Source organism: Falco naumanni, chromosome 11, assembly GCF_017639655.2.
Source record: "Falco naumanni isolate bFalNau1 chromosome 11, bFalNau1.pat, whole genome shotgun sequence".
Taxonomy (NCBI): Eukaryota; Metazoa; Chordata; class Aves; order Falconiformes; family Falconidae; genus Falco; species Falco naumanni.
The window spans coordinates 5765071-5786065 of NC_054064.1; the positions used below are offsets into that span (position 1 = coordinate 5765071).

General features: G+C 41.7%; 1 protein-coding gene across 3 annotated transcripts in view; it reads right to left on the reverse strand.

Moving 5' to 3' along the window:
• The window catches only part of COP1 (COP1 E3 ubiquitin ligase), a 127751-nt gene that overhangs the window by 37577 nt on the left and 69179 nt on the right, over nucleotides 1-20995 (reverse strand). For all 3 annotated transcript variants that reach the window (XM_040610115.1, XM_040610114.1, XM_040610116.1), the window contains exons 15-16: nucleotides 19256-19372; nucleotides 862-979 (exon numbers count right to left, since the gene is read on the reverse strand). In XM_040610115.1, the coding sequence (XP_040466049.1) occupies nucleotides 862-979; nucleotides 19256-19372 (235 nt within the window). The remainder of the gene's footprint in view (nucleotides 1-861; nucleotides 980-19255; nucleotides 19373-20995) is intronic.

The window sequence follows — 20995 nt, forward strand, 5'->3', positions numbered from 1 at the left end:
TACCCCTGAGAGTGTTGAGACCAAAGATTGCCCTGCAGCCCCCCAAGATTACTTGGCTTTTCCCCACCATGTAAGAGGGGCTCACTTCTGGTTTATTGAAGAGGTTTGTAGCCAGTCTGTCAAACCTTTCACTGTGCTATTTGACAGACACCCTCATTGCCACATGACTGAAAACCCACCTAGCCCTGAGGCAGCTGCATCTGGCCACACAACTGAACAGAAGCTGTAGAATATTATTCTTCAGGGCCTTCATAGCAGACCTTATGGTCTCCTCTGGCTGAAAAGCTGCATCATTAGGACCACAAAACACAACACTTCTCTTTGTCTTACTTTCTAACTCAAGTATAATCCTAAAAAGGACCTTGACTGAGCAGATAAATAAACTACCAAAGAAGAGAACAGTCAGTCCTACTCGAGTTGCTTTCAGGCTGTGGCTAAACCTCCTCTTCAGACACAGTAGCGCCATGTGATCACTTCTGTTGCTCATCAGCTCTGTTTTACCACAGATTACTGCTCTCAGGGCTTTGCCAGCAGCCTTCTCTGCAGCAGAGCTCTGGTCAGAAGGACCCTCAGCACTCACAGCACTAAGAGAGTCCACCTGCAGCTTCCCAAAGTCAGGATCTGCGTCTAGTTGTCTCCATGTTCCTCTCTGTCATTTTAGCTCCACAAGACAGAGCAGAGCTAAGTGACACCAGGAATAATGTCTATTTTTGTCTTAGAAAAAAGCAATGATCTGCTTCCCAAAAGCACAGCAGCTAGCGAGCACACCCACCCACGCAGGCGAACTTGCACGATGGCCCTGAAGAACGCCAGCAAGCAAGGGCTACAAAGTTTTTAGCCTACATAAAAGGCTATACTTACGCAGAGACTATTTCTTCCCCACTCACAAATTTTGCGTAGGAGACTGCCTTGCGATGCCCTTTGAACACCATAATTGGCTGCTTAGTGTTGCGAAGATCGTAGTAGTGAACACAGTGATCTGGAGATAAGAAAGAAAAGGGACAAAATTTAATCAGCTGGGAAGGATGCACGGGACCTCTAATAGTCAGCTCACAACAAAAGTCCTGCCTGCAGCTTCTACATCTCACTTAAAGCCTCAGCTGGGATAAACAGTCTGCACTATAGCAAAGGAGTGTTTAAACAGGCTTCTTAAAATGGCCCCAATACTCAGTCCGCAACAGTCTGAGCGGCCTTTCAAAGAGTCAGCAAAGGAAAAAGGTGCATCCACATACACACATCTTCCTGCAAACCTCACGTGGCCGTAGGCAAGCCAGCAGCCAAAAGGACTCTTGCCTCTCCTGCCTGCCCTCTTGGCTCCCTGCCCAGCCACTCCAAGTGCCATTTGTAGTTCCCTGCATTCCCTTCTTCCCCAAGCGGTGCCCTCTTGGAAAACTGCTGGAGAGCTCAAAGCTAAAAACTCTGTCTCCTACTTAAATTGGATCACGGAAAGTAAGGATTAAATTTCTCACGCTTACGCTAAATGGGTAACCTCCATACTTGTGTTTTTTGCTTCTTTCCCTTGACTTTATTAACAATCAACAGAGAATTAGCATTTCTGCTAATGAGAGAACAGACTAAATTCCAGTTCTTAAGATTTAATTTATAGATGTTCTTCAGTGACACAACCACATAAAGGGATCACAGAATTAGCGATACATTTTATTTTCTGCACAACCAAATGTCAATTCCCAAGAAAACAGAAAAACAAGAACAGAAAACCCCACAAGACCCAAGCCCCAAAGACCCGCAGTACTTTTTCTGGCTCAACAAGGTTAATAAGCTTCTCCCTTCCTGACTTTCAGCCTTTAATGTTGAACTTCATTTAATTATTGCCTGCTATTTTGCAAGGAGGGATGGCCACACACACGCAGGGAAACAGAGCTGGACGCCGTTCTCACCAAGCAACTTGTGATACCCAGACGTCAGCTGAAAACCGCTCTGACCCTCCTCCCACTGAAATAACACCCCACCAATGGAAGTTAATCACAAAGATTACATAGAAATGAATTTAAATGCCAATAGCTATGGTTATTTTTGTATTTGCACAGCATTTCAAAGCAGGGCTCTCAGCCGTACAAACAACACCCAGCTGTCTCAAAATCCCATGTGGTTTGAGAGATAACTGGATTTACATTGATCAGGCTACAGCAACCACCATCAAACTGGCAAGGGTAGCTTCTCCCCCATATTAACAGACTAATTGGATGGGGGGGCTGTGTCAGAAACACCTTCAGTGAAATGAGGTAAGCAGGCAAGTTGCCTTCCCCTCTAACTGCTTCCAGCACCTTGCTCTCTGCATAATATGATGGGTTCAGAGACTTCTCCTCTAAGAGCTTTCTCCCTCCTTGACAGATATGTAAAAGCGGACACTCCAAGCAGACACACCAAGTTTTCTCCACCACTTACACCGAACTGTCAAATTACCCTGTCGTGTTGAAACCCAGCAGCTATTGCACCCATTACTGCTAGCGCTGAAATGCTGGCAAATGCTGTACCCCCGAGCACTCTCCTTCCAACGCTCCTGTTTCTTCCACCTCTGAAATATTAAATCCCTTCCCAACAGCCAACATCTATCAACCAAAACCGCAGTGTGTTCCTACCCTTTGGGTATTTTAGTTAGCTTTAAAACAGGATGATGCTCCGACAGGCTAATTCAATAAAGGGGTTAATTTTCAGTGGGACTCCGAATTAAGCATTAACACTCCTTTAACAAGATTTGGACATCCTGGTCCCTTACACCTCTCTGAAAACATGAGCTCAATATGTTTTCTCATCTGGCCAGTGGACCTGCTGCAGGAGCTATGAAACAGTTAACTAGCAATTGTTATTTTAATGAGCAGAATGGTTCTAGCAGGGCTTTTTATTAGGAGCCAGTTAGCAGATAAACCTTTCAAGTCTGTTTTTGCTTACAGTTTCAACCTCCTCTCCAGCTGGCCAGTCATTAGGATACCTTTTGAGCATCAGATTTTATCCTTCAGAGGGTGGCAGGGAAAGAGGTACCTGTGGATGGCTGCATGTGAGCAGCTGGAGCAATGTGGAAAGAGCTGTAGCAGGAAAGACAAGTCCATTTGCAAAGCAAATGCATGAAGCTGCATTCACCTTCTAAATATCGCAATAAACAGCTCTAAGCCTGCCGGCATCTGGCCCCACCACCGCATGTGCCTCTTGGCATCGGCAGGGCAATCAATCACTGTCTGCTCTCATCACAGTAAGTCCGAGGGAATGGGCAAGGCCAGTGGGTTCTAAAATTAGCCACTTAATTATTAATTGATTATTTCAGCAGCTGAAGTGTTGGTGCCTAACTGAGGTGGTGGTTTTTTTTAATTCAATTGAAGCAGCTATTTTTAAGTAGATATATGAAGACGAATGCTCACTGCATTCATTAAAATCAGAACAGGTGGTCATGTTTTACAATTAAAGAGATACTCTCTCTTGTAGGCCATATGGACTTTCCGAAAAACATGATAAAAATGCCATCTGCTGAGGAAGTAGAAGCCCAAAAGTGAAGCTAAATGAGAAAAATACAACTCCCAGGTACTCCAGCAGCAGCCTCGCCTAGCAGAGTTTGATGAACCAGAATTGTCCGTGATGGGCTGCATCCCAAGCACGCCAGCAGGTCCAAGGCAAGGTGGCAGGGTGCTCCAGAAAGCTGAGAGAATGAGTTAGTCCTAAAAGGCAGCTAAAGGTAAAGAAAACAGAGTAGGCATTGAGGGGAATCAAATGCTTCTTGAACTCTGTAAGAGCCTGTAAGTGGATCCAGCATCCCACCACCGGCTCCTGACCTTGGCATCCCTGGAAGAATCATGGAACATACTCCATCGCTAACTAGTGATGCACAAGGTATTTGCTTCTCAATCATGAGCATTAAAATTATTATTTGGCAATTTTTTTTGCAGCTCTACAGTTACCACCCTCAACCAGAAAACTCACTTAGAACAATTTCAACTTGGAAATGACATTTCCAGAGTTAAAAGCCTCATGGCCTAACCCTTGGGCAGCAACAGCTCACTGCTTTACTTTTTCTTTAGCGTTCAGGCTAAATTGAAATATATATGAGATAATAGGAAAGAACATGTATATATACCATAACAAATTAAACACTGAAGCAATTCTCATCTAGTTCAATGTCACTGCAGAAGCTGAACACGACAATTCTGCTGCTGCACCTTCTGAATTCAAATGTTTCCTGGCAGACCATTTTTTTAATTTTTTTTAAAGTTATCTCAGAAGGCAAAAAGGGCAGCCAAGCTCTGCCACTGCTGCTGAGAGGTCTCTGACCACAAGCCTGAGTTTTTAAATAATGCTTTTCCAAAACGCTCAAGAACAGCTGAGCCATCCAATGACAACTGATCAAGAACTCAGATTTTTCCAAACTTCAGAAAAATCTCACCACCCTTTCAGTAAGAACCTGCGCCAGAAAGGATGGCATCCCTCGTTGCTCGGTAGTTCATAAATTCGCAAGGCTCCAGCTGACAGGAACAGGGCAGAAGGATGGTTTTGTGACGTACAAGGTGAAGTGATCTGCCCCTTCTCAATCTCAGTCCTCACACTCAGCTTGGTTGCAGGGGTGAGGACACAGCAAATAAACTGATGATATGGTTATGTGATCTTAGGAAATCAGGTTAAAAACTTCTAAAAAGAGAGAGCTGGAAATCGCTAATGGAGCCAGCAGCATCTCAGGTAATTTCAGAGTTGTTCAGACAGATGGAACTGCTCTTAGATTTTTGGTTGTTCAAACAAAAAACCAAAAAAGACAAAATCTGTTTTTGCTAAACATGATTTTCCTTACTCTTAAGTCTGTTAATAAAACTCACAAAACAGCTGTTACTAGCAGGCATTAGGTTCAACATCACCTATTGCAAAGCTCTTAATGCGTGCTGACAAGCAGCAGCTCCAGAAAGAGAAGGCAAGGGTTAGGAAAGAGCATCACACAGCAGCTGTTTATCTTTCACTGAGTACTAGTACACGCTGGGTAGCAGCAACACACAGAAACTGAAGAGCAGAGCAATCCAAAGTAACATTCATCTTCTGGGTCATCTACTTCACCCACTTTCACCATGAACATTAGCATGAGCTAACTCACAACACCCCCCCCCCACCCCCCAGCTTTTTTCAACCAAAAAACACTTACTCAAAGGGATATCAAGCCAAGGACAGCAAAACAAAAATTTACCTGCAATGCAACAGTTTTATATTCAATGGATGTAACAACTAGAAAGCCAAGAGCTGCATACAAAGGTTCTGTGGCTCTACTCTGGAAAACCGAACGGCTAGAAAATCAATGATCATTTTTCTTATTTCAATCATTTAGAAATGCGTATTTCTCAACTGTTCAATATTTAGATTATCGATCTATTAAAAAAGTAATTTACATTACTTGGATTTTTCAGTGCTTATAGACTTGAGAATATAAGTGGTGCTCACTGCTACACGTCAGATGAATGTTACAGCCAAGCAGATGCCCGTATTCAAAACCAAAGTTTAGGGTAGGCAGCCAGATGTTAAGTGATCTGTTAGAAGTCTTCTGTTAAAGCACATTTTGAACTTTTTTTTTTTAAATAAAAGATCTTCAATACCAAACTTGGGCTCAAATTCATTTCATATATTAATGCTCTGGCTATAGCCTGTAGTGCTGCTTGCCTCATACTACAGATGCTTTACTGAAAGCAAAGTTCAGGCTGGAGCACAACCTTTAACGTGTTTCTGTTGTGCTTCTTTGACCATGATGATCTGATCTGCTGCATCTAGTAACTCATGTCCTCAGCTGATTATTCCCTCAGCTTCATCTGTTTTCCTCCACACGAAATTCAAGCTTGAATCAAGGCTGCCTGTTTTCACCATTGAAATTCTGTACATCAGTAGTAAGATTAAGAGACATTTGTAGTCTGAGGGATGCATCTAAATGAGTTGTTCAACAAGATTTAAACAGTCAGAGCAGATATGGTGCAAGATACCTCTGCTTGCCTCCAAATAGTCGTCAGAATGAAAGAGGAATGATTTTGTGGCACTTCATTCTGTATTTACTTTCATTGGTTAAAAAAATTATTCCCGAGATCCTGAGGGATACCTCCATGGCTCAATACATATTGAAGGGGTTAGCTGAAATCCAATTACTCATATTTAAACATCTACCTATAGAAATTGATCTTTCCTTTCACTTGTTTCTCCTCTGTACACCAAGTGTAAGCAAAATTATGCAGCATGCAAAGCTGACAGAATGAAGCCTTCAGAGCTACTTAAAACTGTACCTAAGCACCTCGTTCAGCAGGAAAATCTCATCATATCTTTATGCCTTCAAGTGTCCAGAGCCCAGTCGTTCAAACCAAAGCTGGTGTTTCAAGTGTCTCTAGATGAAAGCAAAGAATACACGTTGTCCTCCCTTAAGTAGTATGCCATGCAGGAGAGGGCAAGCCATCTTAAAGATTTTTTGTTGAACATAGGTAAACAAGCAGTAGAAGAACAGAACTTTAACGTCAAGATGGGTTAACCAAAAGTCTCTTTCAGCCAGGCTTGGTGTGATTTCTTGTATAAAAAAGCTTGCATCCTCAGAGGTAAAGCTTTTGGCTAGACTAAAAATGGAAACAGGATCAGGAAGCTCCCATGCAACCTCAATTTTCACTATTAAAAACTTCTGTTAGCGAAAAGAAAAGAGGAAAGAGGTAAAAAGGAACAACATCCTGACTTAAAAATAAACTCAGATCACTGTACTACAGCGTACTTTATCACAGTACACTGAAGATTACCTGGCAGATTAGATGCTTTGGTCCTTACAGAAACCCAAAAAAGGGCCAGGTAAACAAGTGCTGCTCTTTCTCAAAAATCTGAGAAAAGTCAGACAGCTGCTATCAGAACCCCAGTCTTGAAGACAACACACTTTAATAAAAAGCTCCTTTAATTTAAGAAGAGACCTACAAAAGCTTCAACACTCTCTTGACCTCAAAGCCATCCAACAAGCTTCATACTTTCTTAGAGACTAACTAAAAGCTATTAATAAGAAAACTCAACCTCTCCAGTGGATCTTTTACATATCTTCACGCCAGGAAACAGAGCCTCCCTGCAACGGCAGCGATATCAAAGGCTGGTCAAAAGACAACTCGGGATTTAATGATAAGGAAGACCAAACTGAAACTTAATCCTACGTAGAGTGCAACTTCTGTTAGAAACCCATTTTTGCTCAAGGGCCCTGAAAGTTGTAGAATAGCAAAGGTTGAAAGGGAACTCTGGAATCCAGCCAGTCTGACTTCCCATTCAAGCAAGTGACAACTGTGAAGCTGGATTCAACTTGCAAATTAAATAATTGTGTTCAAGGGTCCTACTCAGTCAAACTCTGAGCACTTGCAAAGACAGAAATTCTGTAGACTCTTCTCCCATCTTAGCTGCATTTAAAAATTGCTACTACATCAAAAAACTAGGGAGAATTATTTTTTTTTTAATCCAAATTTGCTTAAACTGTTAGTTATTGACATAAGAAAGGAAAGGCATTAGCCCACCTCTCAGCATTACAGCATTAATGATTAGGCAATTTTTGCTGCACAAGTTTCTGGCTTCTCAGATATTTCAGGTTTTGTTTACCTACTCCCACGTGATGGGGTGGCATGAAGCCCTGCCATACAACCTTAGTTCTTCATTAATTCATTTTTTTTTTTCCTTACTAGTGAAGAAGAAAATTGAGAACTGCTGAACTGCTGCCAAGCCTGTAATACCAAACAACAGCACTTAAAAGAGATCTTCATGTGACTGAGGTGGCTTGTTCAAAAAGTTTAGGGTGGAGATTTAATCTCTCCTATGGCAGAGAGGCAGGCTGGAGTTTGAACATCACATGCAGGTCCTGCTCTGGAGAATAGACTGGTGAACATAGCACAGTTGAACACTCCATCTTTGGCAATAATTCAGCTCAACAAGACAGGAGAACCTTCATGCAGGGACCACCAAAAAGACTATTTTTAATCTTGGGTCTCTTCCAGGGCAGAAGAGAGTACATAGAGGCAAAATACAAGGGTCTTTATTACAGCAACAGAAATGCAGGGTGGCATTTGACAAAGAACGGTGAGGAAGCCTTCCAGCCAACACACTATAAATGTCTTTATTTTACTTGACAGAGTAATACTGGAATGGAATATGATCAGCACAGGCTTTGGCCTATCACAAGCCATTTCAGAGAAGAGAATGTGATCATTTCCACTACATGAAGGAAACAGATGCTCTGGGGAGAGAGAAGAGATGACAATGCATTAGGGATGGGGGAAAAAAAGTGGACTTTAATTCAAGTGAACAAAGCCTTGCACCAAAAATTAGCACAAGAATTTTCTGAAGAAGAAATTAGATAATATCGACAACAATGAGTTGACATCAGTGCCCTCTTTACAAACCATTTCCCTTACTGTAAGAAAGGAGATTAAAAACGGGTTTCATACAGCCTGAAGCAAAGAACCTTTGACAGACAAAACTATCCGGAGCATTTTGCTGAAGAATGCAGTGTGCTGTTTTCCACTTGCAGCATGACAAATCACATGAGAAGGAGAGAGCAGAAATAAATCCATTTTACCCCAACATCTTCCTGTAAAACACTGCAGCGCAGGTAAAGCTAACTGGTATTTATTTTTCCTGTCTAAAATCTCCCTGCAAAACAAAACCACCACCCAATAAAACAAGAAAATTTTATCCCAACAGCCACTGTTACAGGCACACTAAAATGTTTGCTGGATACGGCTTTGTATTCACAATTTTCTGTTCCAGCAGAAGAAATCACAAGTACTTTGTTTCTATAACTAAGACAAAATTACCCATTTGATGCATTTGCTTTTTCCTCCTCTTTTTACCTGGAGTTCCCTTTGCAGTAAAGGAACAGTCCTTTCTCTGAATAACCTTTCTGTTGCCCTGCAGGAATCTGAGCAATCTCTTCTAGAGGCAATGCTCTGTTCCAGTTTGTTGCTGTGGGCCAATGCCCTTATTTTGTGTTTTCATGTGTGTGCCCAAGCTGATTTGGGATGTGGTACTTAATATTTGCTAGTTAGTTCTGCCTAGAAAAGTGGTCTCATATGCCATTCTACCAGACCCCCAGGGAGCTCCCGCACACCCCATCCTCATAGGTGTCAAACATTCAACAGCTATACAAAAAGGGACTGAACTTTGGAAAAGCATTCAGTAGATATTCTCCCTGCAGGTCAAAGCCTCCCCCACATGCTCTTCCCTTACAGCTCTGAAGGCTATACAAGATTAAGCAAAGATTTATTTTGCTGGTGGCAAAAATCTTTTAAAAACCTCCAACCTTTCAAGTGAGGAAGCCACAGAGCCCGTGATGTTTGTGAGGAGATGAAAAGAAGTTTCTAAAGCAGAGGAAGGCACATGGGTATTCGGGGATGACAACTCAATCTCATTTTCCTACTCTGCAATACAGATGATAGGCAACAGCCTCCCCCCCAAAAATTGTATTTAGGGAATTCAATACAAATACAGCATCCGAAATCTTATATTTAGGGAATCCAACACAAATCCAGTCCAGGTTTTCATTTAAACAATGGAAGAACACAGCTTTGAGAAGGAAAATGCCTGTTTCTGTTTGGCAGACTACATGACAAAGGAAGCAACATGAGAAAGGTTCACTCCATGAGAACTGAATTAAAAGAGAGCTAAGGTTAGATTAAACGTGTCTGGTAGCCTCAGTTTAATCTCTGGCAAAACCAACAGCACAATAAGCATCTTCTGCCTTTCCTTCTACCAAGGAAAGGCTCAGGAATGCGACAGCACAGGGTTTCAGGTTAGCACTTGAAATATTTTGACAGAGCTCTGCAGGGAAGACTATACCCTGCTTCCGCCAGTGACTTTCATCTCTTACTAACACCAGATGTACTACTCTTTTTTTTAAAAAATGTATATCAACACTAGCATTTCACTAAAGATCTATATCTCCCTCTGCTGAACAGATGAAGGGAACAGCAGCCTTGATGGGAACCGCCAACTGGGTTTTTAACCTTTGTATTCGACAGATTCCCTATGGCTTGAAGTTACAGATGACATTTGCCAGGTTATGGATAATGGTCTTTACACACTGGGGACATTTTTTACTGACTTGTCTAAAGCTTTTGACACAGCAGCCCATAAAACCTCCACCCTAAATAACTATTAAGGAGAGAAGGAGGAGACATAAAACATTAGATATCTTAATCAGTTGAGAAAAGGGCTCTGATGGGAGGGGGAAGCAAAACAGATTTCTCTAGAACTCCTTTGAAATTTTGACCTTTATGGTTTTAAAGAGCTACAAAGATTTCTCACAGGAATAAGGGATATATGGGTTTTGTGCAATTCAAAGATTGCCTTCTATCAGACTGTTGGAGAAAAAGATATTCAGTATGCATAAGGAAGACTTACTAATGTTACAAGACCAGTGAAGACAAGACAATAGCATTAACAACCTGTAGCTTTTGGAAGAATTCATTCTTTATGTCTGAAAGAAGAAAAATAATTGTATACTGTTCAGACTCTTAATACAACTTTTCTCAATGGTTATGTAACATGTATGGCTCTATGTGCACCAGTGCATGTAGGCTGATGTCCAAAACAGGTTTCAAGACTCCTAGAACATGTGAAGAACAGTAATTTTATAGTAAAAGGTGCTTCAACCCGTGCTGCCTAAAGGGACTATATCTCAGAAGATCCAAAACTTCTCACATGAGCACCAGGAGTCTTATTTGTCCAATGAGTGCTGGATCCACCTATCAAAGCCAAAAGTACTACTTCATTTGCTGAACAGATCTCTTCCCATTCAAGATACTTTCTGCATGCAGTATTTGCTCTTACTGCAAACCCCTGTCAGCTCTGGTTCTTGAAAGACTCCAAGTCCTGCATGTCACAGAGCTGCGACAGAGGGAAGGGGCAGCAGAGTCATGACTCCCAGGGACCACATGCTCCAAGAGATCAAGATCACACAGATAATAGTTTGAGACATTAAGAAAGGCAGATATGAAAAGGAACATCTTCCCTAATATTTTAGGAGTGTATTTATGAAGCAACAACTTTAAGGTTTCTGTCACATCAGCAAACATCATACAAGAGCCACCAAACAGGCTTCAGAGCAGTCAAACTGGCTCTATGGAAAGCACAGGCTGCTGCCATATGCATTACGATATGCAGCTGAAGACCCAAGTTTGCCAAATCATCAGTCAAACCCAATTTTAGTCCGGAATGACATTTTGCTTCACTAGCCTGAGGAGATATAAGCCTTCCTATACTAGGTTCTGGAGATGGCGATCTGATTCATTACATAAACTGCCCTCAAAGCAGACTCCACTGCAAGAGACAGCGGATATTAAATATAGTGTCACAATCGCTAATATTCAAGCTTCAGATAAGAACTTTTAAACCAAACCCCCAAAGGTATAGTGGGTCATGCAGACAAGGAAATAAGCACGGGAAAGCACATGATGATACACAGGTATTCAATGTGGAAAAGAAGCAATGTACACTAGCTAGGCAATGAAAGAAGTCATGTGAAGAACGCCTAGATTTGTACACACATCTTCTCAAATTACTTTGTCATCTTGAGATTCAAATGGCTAAGAGGGCATCTTCAGAGGAACCTAGGCCAAACATTCAAAATCTCTTCCCTTAAAAACTCATGCAATGCTTAGATACTATGAAAAGATACCTTTTGAGATGAAAGTCCGCACTGCATCTGCGGGTTACAGCTTTTTCTATGCAACGTGACAATCTTCACCAGTTTGTGTGGGAATAGGAGTGTATGTTACAAAAGTCTAAACGTGCACACTACCCAAATAAAAGGCTGGAACAGCTAATTATGCAGGAGATAACACAGGAAGCCATCACAGAGGATGTCGTTCCAGTGAACAAGTCCCTCAAATAAGCTACCAGAAAAAACGCAACTTTGGAAACTGCCAAGGTTAGAAAGGATTAAACTCTAAGGGATGCAGAAACAGCTCATAGCAAGAGCAATTTGGCACTGCGAGGAAAAGATGAATCTTGGAGTTGCCTATCTGTTCCTGGATTTCAAGGCTCATTTCAATTTAAATTTGAATTTTGTAACACTGACTAAATGACTTTTACACCACTCGTAAGACAAAATGTTCAGGAAAAGAATATTTAAGCAAACAATTAGCAGGCTCATTTCTGCTAATAACAGATTTATCCTTTTCTCTAGAGAATCAAATGGAGCTTTTCAAGTTCATTTTATTCGTTCACTTGTTACTGAAGTGTGACGACCTCTGGGATAAAGCCAGGAAACTCCCAATAGGTCTCTATACTGTTACTCACTACTCATTGCAAACACTTATCCAATACAAGTCAGAAACTACTTTTTGTGTGAGTTATATAGGCTTTAAACTCTGAAGCTTATGTGAAATTTGCACACGCAGCATGCCCTGCACACCTCTGAGTGGTTTCACGACCCTTCATGATTTCCTAGGAAGCAGCTGCAGTGAGGCAGGAAGACACTGTGCACTGCCTGGCTGATGTGGCAGCATCTCTGATATGCAGACACAGGCAAGTCAGCTTAACTGCAAAAAATTGTAGGTTTAAGTAACACTGCACAGCCACAACTCTCCTAATTGTCAGTCCTGAACAGAAGCAGAATGATCTACCCACCAGTGCCAGAAAGATTGTCTTCACCAGGACAGAAGGTAAGGTTTGATATTTTGCTTTCATTTACATCCCAGCATCCATGAATAGTGGTAACATTTAAGTCAAGTCTTCAAGACTGTGTTACCTTAAACAATCCCACTAAGCCCAGTGCTTCCCCCACAGTAAGTACTGTTGGGACAGAAATATGATCATGACCATACTGGCCAAACCCAGAGATTCCTCCAAACAACCATTAACTAACTGACTGAAGTGCTGTACCTGCTTTCAAAGGTTACAACAAATAAAACCTTTGCACTGAATCCTGGAATGAGTTTAAGTTGTAAGGCGACAAGCATACACTTCCAAAACACGGACCTTGTCCCCCTGCTTCCCCTGCCGATAGCCTCAGAGATCACGGACTGGAGGAAGATACTGACCACCCACAAGAAAAGCCAACCTGCGGGTGAAGTCCAATACAAGTAACAGCAAAGTCCTGGACTGCTGCACGCCATACTGATTTCCTAAAGGCTGAATTCTGAGCACTGCTGTGAAGTTTTTACAGGCTTTCAAGAAAGGCCTAACCTTTGTCTGTGCCTTTGAACACTGTGCTCAATTCATACGCTAAAGGTAATCTTGTAGCTTAAGCCCAAGGAAGCTGCCGAACCCCACCCTAAACATATATTCACGCAAATAGATTCTTTCTGAGTGACAGCAGGCTCGCAATAGAGTACTTACCCACGAGAATCTATTAAGGTAAGACCTTGCTTTCAGCTGGAAAACATTAATTCTCTTTCCAAAAAGGTACACTGCCTTCTTGGTCATTAATATCACATCATTCTTCTGAGCTGACTGACAAGCCAAGCAAGTCACCCAGATGTGAGGCAGCATGAAAGGCTAGCTCTACAGAGAGATGTTGGGAAAAGAGAAATCACTGCTCCTATTACCGCAGCAGAAAAATAATAATCAGTATTTCACCGGTCAAGGAAGGTCCCCAAAGTGGTCCCACTTGGACACCAGGTATATTAGCAAAATTGAACAACACTGATGAAGCCACATGTGACCCTGAACTATAAGTGCATAAGGGCGATGCTAAGATCTTAAGAGGTGGGTAAATAGTTGCAAATGAATACAAAGCTGTTGACATAGCAACAGTAGTCCTTCCCACAAGCTGGATGCTGTGGATCGGTATTGTTAGTTTTGTGGTCGTTCAACAATGAAAGAAAGGCAGCAGCATTCAAAGCCAGAATACGATGCAAAACCTGCTGGGGAAGGGCAAGACCATCTTTGAAGGAAAAGCACTTTCTTGGGACACGGTCTTACTCAGCGTCACTGTATAGGTAGCAAAGGGAATAAGAATGAGAGAGAGCAGGAAAGGGGAGAAACCTCAGTACTAGGAGAAGACCTCATGTCTGCTGAGGATTTGCCCCTTTTAGTTAATGCTGGTCGCAATTTAGGCTGCCAAAAGACTGTCTGGGGCTAGCACTGCTGTTCTAGGATCAGGGCATGACCTGATCCAGAAAAAAGGCAAATTTTGGCCACACAATTGCAAGTATGAGGAAAGAGATGGAAAAGCACAAATTGGCTATCTCCAATGCAGGTAGGTAGTCTCAAACTTTGAGGCTTTAAGTACTAAACCCAACACACATCAGCCCTGCCCCACACTTCCCTGCCTTGGCCACTTTATCTGAACCCACACCATCATGAGTCCAAACTCGTGAACAACACAGTGAAGTGCTTTAAAGACCTGATCAAGGTTAACACTAACTCCACAAAATCTTAAGCTCTGACCATGTTGCAGCTGTTCTGTTTCTCTCCTCTACCAATCTGCACCTCTCCTCAGCTTCCACTTATTTTGTGAAGCTCCAGGAGAGCAGATAGTATATCCTGCATCTCTCCACCCCTGAGGAACTCCTCTCATCCCCCAGTCCAACCTGCTAGACTTGTGGGTCCTACAAGATAAAAACATAGCGTGCGAAATGATGATGCATCTAATGTTAAAAACTCAGGAATCTGAAGTTTTGATGACATGATCTCTGCATAATATATAGGAAATAAAAGGTCAGTGGTAGCTGCTGACAGTATTACAACATGCTGGGAATAAAGCATCGCTACTATCAATAGCTACGCTTAGCTCACTAGAGCTAGCAGACAGTCTGATCTCACCCAGACTACACAACTTGGACATTCAGGCTGCACACTGCATGCATTTTCAGCCTCTTTTTTTTTAAATTAGGGAAACTGTACTGCTAGAAAAATATATGGGTTGAGGGCATCAGTGCTATTGCTGAGGCAGAACAATAATAACTTTGGTCATGATTTATATAGCTAATTTCAGGATAAAACCCTATCTATTTTTAAAAAGAGGAAAAGACCACAAAATTACCTGATTCTGTATTCGGCAGTGATTACAGTTTATACTGCCCAATGTTTCAACTCAGTAAGCATGCAAATAGAATATTTTATTAAAGTAACAGACAAAAGGGATCTTTTCTTCTTTATGTGCCCTCTCCACTGAACAGATTTTATCAAGCTACAGCCAGACATGCTAGCTTCCCTCTCACCTGAAGTGCCTGTCTGATTTTAAAAGACTTATTTCCCAAACCAAATACCTATTCCTCTCTTGTATAGGCTCTATTTCCAGTTTATTGCTCATTTATTAAGTTTTAAGCTACCAGAATGATCTTTTGGTCATCTAAAAGCTTTCAGAGTGAAGAGCCCAAAAAAGAAACATGTATATCATCCACATTAGATGGTAATCCCAGGATTTGCTTCTATAGTGGCAACTAAAGCATGGTTTTCCTATAGCATCTGAAGCCAAGCCAGTACTCTGTACTAAAGGAGAGTGCTCCACACAGAGATACACAGTCCAACAACACTTCTGACCATGGCTCAATCTAAATCAAAGCATCACAGCAATAGCCTTCCATTATTACTACTGGTGTTTACCAACAGGTATACTGAAGCACAGAGGGTTTGACCAAGAAATCCATACAAATCCCAATACTGACCCACATCATGCCTTTTTCAGGAGGCATCATTTAAGGCAGTTGCTTTGTGTTCTCCTTCCGCTGCCAGTGATGGACATGGATCTGCAAAGGAAATTGGCCCAAGGGGGAAAAAAGATGTTTTCCACGCAACAAGATATGAACAGCAGTGCACGGTCTAGCAGAGTCAACAGTCTTGTCAGGGAGAAAAATAGAGCCAAAGCTGCTGGAGCACTAACCCCCAATTTGCTCATTGTGCCACAAGGTTCACAGCCTGACCTTGCTTCAAAACCCATCACCACAGTCCTTCAGTTCACTCCCTTTATTTGGCAATACAGCATGGAAACTGGGCGCAGGTGGAAATACTATTTTTAAACCAAGCTGCCTGGTTCAGGATTTCCTACAGAGCCCTGACGCTGCAGGTACATGACTGGCCATATACACTCCATTACAGCTGAGGGATACAGATGAAGGCCAGGCTGCCATCACACTCAGCACCAGACACGCAAAAGTGACCCCCAAGAAGCCCCCAGTCTGAGGACCAGAGGTCCTCAGCAGATAAAAGCCACACAGGGAACAAAATGGCAATGAGACCATTTCAATAGGCTGCTGCATCAGCTCATACAATTCATGTCATGTGTTGCTAGACCTCTAATGGGATTAAGCATCTTCCTTATTTTTCTGTAAAAGGGAGTTCTTCTAAAATTGCAGAAAGTGACAGAAAGCACAAAAGGTACCTCTGAGTGTTTCACCTGTGCACAATATAGCACAGGCAGAGCTCTGTCACAGTCAAAACACTACTAACAAATGAGAAGGGATACATAAACTGGAGACAGGGTAGAAAGGACCTTAAGACAGCCATCCTTTTTCTGTGCAGAATGCAAAGAAGGAACCAACACAGAAATTTACAGAGATGCTGATTAATTGAAGCATCTGATTAGGAAAACCTACTTCAAAGAGGCATTCTGAATAGATAGATCTAAGTGGGCAAGATTAATTCGTCAAGGGCAGAGGAAAATGTTTCCTTAAGCAAGGTGTGAAAGAAAGACCTTATGAAAAGGTGTTTCAGCTGTATCAATAGTTAAGAAAGACCCTCAAGAGCAAACAAAACCAGGAAATGAAAATTGAGAAAACCATAATGTCAAAATGTTAACACCAAAAAAGAGTTAGAACTGCAGTCAAAACTGCGTTGAAGCGAGCCATGCTAGCTTGTAAGCTATTCTGCCTACAGAGAAAGGGGGGAATTGAAATATCTATGTTTAGTAATTTAATAACGGTGTATTAAATCAATTTACTTCCTTCTTTCATCTCAAATATTAAGTACCAATACTTCCCCCACCAAACATTTCATCAATTGCTTATCTCATCAAGTCTTAAACCATAAATACATATATAGACACACATAAACACAGACACACATATAGCATTAATTTCCATCAAATGAACAAATAAAACAAGACAGCACATACAGGAGCAGCACTTCTGCATAAATACTGTACAAAACTGTTGGGCATGCAATGCTAGGGAGTCTTTGCTCTTTCACCATTGACCAAATCACTGAATAAGTAACTGAAACTATTTTCAAAACTGAAAATCCTCTTAGCAGGTGAACAAGCCAAGGCAGAGCTAGGACAGCTTTCTAAAATTGCTCACTACACTGGTCGCTGAATATGTGTTTTGCATTGCTTATCTTTATTCTGATTGGGGGTGGGCAAATAGGAATGGCCAAGTAAGTGTGCCCAATCTGCCTTGTAGGTTTTTTTTTAAAAAAAAAAAACTACAAGGAAACCAGCTTTGAGTCTTCCTTTATTAATTTTTACATAAAGTTAGATTGCTTTTTCCATAGATTAGATTAATATAAACAAGACTAGCTGAAATTGATGGAGCAAAAAAAACTTTGTCTCCATCATAACACATTAAACAGGACTGGTTTACTATATGGAGTACGAATGCAGACACTAACTCATTTCTTTGATTTGACTTTTTTCAGAGTTCAGAAATAACTTCAAGACTCCAGTATTTCTTTTAATTTCATATGCCATTTTTTCCACATTTTTATGGCTGAAAGATCAATTAGAATTCCTTTGTGGGAAGTCATTCCCATCAGTTCAATTACTCCATGTAATTGTTTCAGCAATCATAGTTAAATATCCATTTTAATTTTTATTTAGAGACTCAATTACCAGGCATCAAGCAGATGTAAACACTTTTAAAATTTTAATCTTTTCTCACTCTTATGCCTTCTTCCTGAGTACAAATACCATTTCACCCCTCAGCATTCTCTAAATCATAAAAACGCCCATGTAGTCATTTAAAACCTCCATGTAACTCCTGATGCTCACTAACGCCTCTTTCCCAAACACACTTGTTGAAGACGAGCCCCACGTGGTTTGCTGGATGTGGCTTGGGGATAGAGATGCTCCCATCTGCTTCCATCCCACGTGCCCTACAGCTCTGAAAGCCTTCATAGATTTATCTGTGTGTTATCCCCCCTCCGCCTTTCAAGTGGAAAGGAATCCCAGTTACTGATTTATCAGGAAGAATTCTGTTTTGTAGTGCTTCTACATATCTATTTTAATCAGTGGCTGACGCATTTGGGGCTGGTGCGCTCATCTTTCCCTAGAGCCTTTCACAGATAGCCCCTTTCATTCAAATGCTGCTAGTAGGTATTGTAATTCAATTCTATTCTTGCATGTAATTCACTAAACTTCAGCAATATGCCTGTCGAGAAAGTCAATATTTTACACTCCAACTTGAATCCATTTTTTGCAGTGTATCAAAATGCAAATTTATTTTTTCCTACTAAGAATCACAATCAGAGTAGAACCAGCCTGGAAATGGGAACACCTAAATGAAATGGCAAGCCACTGGTTGCAAGAACGATCAACGTATCTCCTGAAGTCCAGAGACAGCAAATGTCATCAGAACATCTAGTTACAAGTGCATTAAAACTCCCCAAGGGGAAAGAAAATACGGAGTTGGTTAAATATTTATAGGTACCTCTAAGTTTCAGTTGTATTTTGCTATGCACGCAGCAGTTTCCTCTCAAAGCGATACCTGCTCTGTTTTCAAAAATCTTTGTATTATCACCAAGAACTATTTAATCTAAGTGAATGAAAGGCTCATCGTGCCTTCCCCACTGACTACTTCAAATAAAACCATTAACAATGATCTTTGCCCAATGTAGGAAAACAAAAGCCCACCCATGGGGATTGTAGTTGCAGCTACGGGAAACACGCACAGCCACTGTTTTATGGCACAGCTCAGGTAAAACCAGTTAAAATTCCCAGTATGGCTTTGTAGTATTTATAGAGTAATGCTATAAATCAGAAAGAACAACTATCACGGTGTTAACACTTTGCTACGAGATTCTCACAGCTGAGCTTTGCCTGGTTGCCTCAGTGACCTCAACACACACACTGGGAGGCCACTTGCTTTCGTGAGCTTTTATCTCTGATAGAGGCACCCAAATTAAAAAGCCAGGCTGCAGGATGAAGTTGACACTTGGGTATCATGATGTCTTCTGGGTGACTGCACATTTGAAAAGCTTTGCCTCTGAGGCATTTTAACTGCAAAGATGCCTCAGTCTTGGGCACAGCAGTCAACCTCACTCACATCTTGGGGGGGGGGGGGGGGGGGGCAATAAGAAACAAAGGAAGGAAGAAACAATATTCTTTGCCCAAAACCCTTTTACCTACCTGCACAGCCAAAAGCTAGGTGATACCTAGAAGAGGGGCTGAATTTGACGCAACACACATTAGCCTTTGCCTCGATGCTTGCTACTGAATTGTCCAAGTTGGTAGACCACAGCTTCACTAGAGGAACAGAAAAAGAGAAATGAGGAAACAGGAAACAACAAGAAAAAAATCAACCTCATTTGAAAGGCATAAAATCTAGTTATTTCATAAATTAGATCCTGGAAAGCCTCAGTTGCCAAGATGTTTAGTGATTATAAAGGGTCAGTTGTCACCAGCAGTTGCCAAGTTTGAGAACATTCTCAGGTGCACACTGTAAATATTGTGACCACCTCTATACACACACGAGATCTTGAAAGTCTCTATCCTGCATGGCTGAGAATATCAGAGCAGGTGACTAACCACATGTTATAATCTCAGCATTTAAGACTATGGCATGCAGATTCACATAACCAAGAACAGGAAGGCTTCCATCCTTTTTTGTTTTGCCCCTTTGCTCCAACGCAAGAACTCCGTGCTCCACGGCAGAATTGCTTTGCACAGAATAAATATACGCAATTGTATGCTTGAGCACAGCGAGTGAGAACAACTTGTTTTATTCTCGAGAAACTGGCACAGGCAGGAAAGAAATCAGTATGCTGGCTTCCTATGATGATATATTCCCTCAGTACAAGAACTCTACTGTTCTACCAGGCTACCGTGTGAACGCCGATTAAACTATGCAGTACAGAATGAGCTCTTCCCCCAAGTACCCACTTCAGCGCTTCACAGGACAACCAACAGAAAAAAGCAGCTTTTCAAAATACAGCCTCCCCCCACCCCTCCACAAACATTTCAAGTATCATTTAACCTTAAGATGAAGACTGACAGGTGCTCCCCACGTAGCCAATCTTACTACTAAAAGCTAGAGATGAAACACTTTGCTCTCTGCCCAGGTGAAGGGGCAGCACATTGGCATCAAGCCCCACTGATGCCTACAAGGCAGAAAATAAGATTTCAGTGATAGCCCCCCCTTACTTTTCTTGCTGAGCGGGTTGCACAGTACTTGAGTACCACGATCAGCATGCTGAGGAAGGAAGCAGAACAAGCTGAAGCCAATGTTTGAACGCGGAGGAGCTACATGTAGGTTTAATCCCCTAACACAGCTCATGAGCCTGGGCTTCTTCAGATCTATGGCCCATGGCTCCTCTGCTGTCTTTTTACAGAACGCTCACTTTGGAGGTGAAGTGAGCAAAAATGGCAAAAGAACATGAACCTTGTTACCTACTGTAGTTGACACATGAGGTAAGCAGTCTTACGGTATGTCTCCCCACCATCTGACAGGTCCTCTATCACCTCTTGGTCAGTTTTCCCAGGAGCTTTTTGAAGGGGAAGTAAGGCTGCCACATGGATTACCCAAGGATGTTTTACGTGGTCAGGGATAAGGAGGAACACTGGCAGGTTCACTCTAGTACACCCACTTTTAATAGTACAGGAAGCAACGAAAAGCAACGATATTGCACTACTTGTGACCATAACTAGGAGAACTGCTTCAAGATGAAGGAAATACAGGGCTGCTCTGAGCACACCAAGGAATTACTTTAAATACCGCACTGTGTGGGTATTTGACAGCTGCCTGGAACCATTATAAAGCAGCACACACATACACTAGAAATACAAACACTGATGCATACTGTATTCACATAAGCATTATGTACAATTCAACGAAAACAGCGCCCACCCTGTTGTTGGTTTTCAGAAATA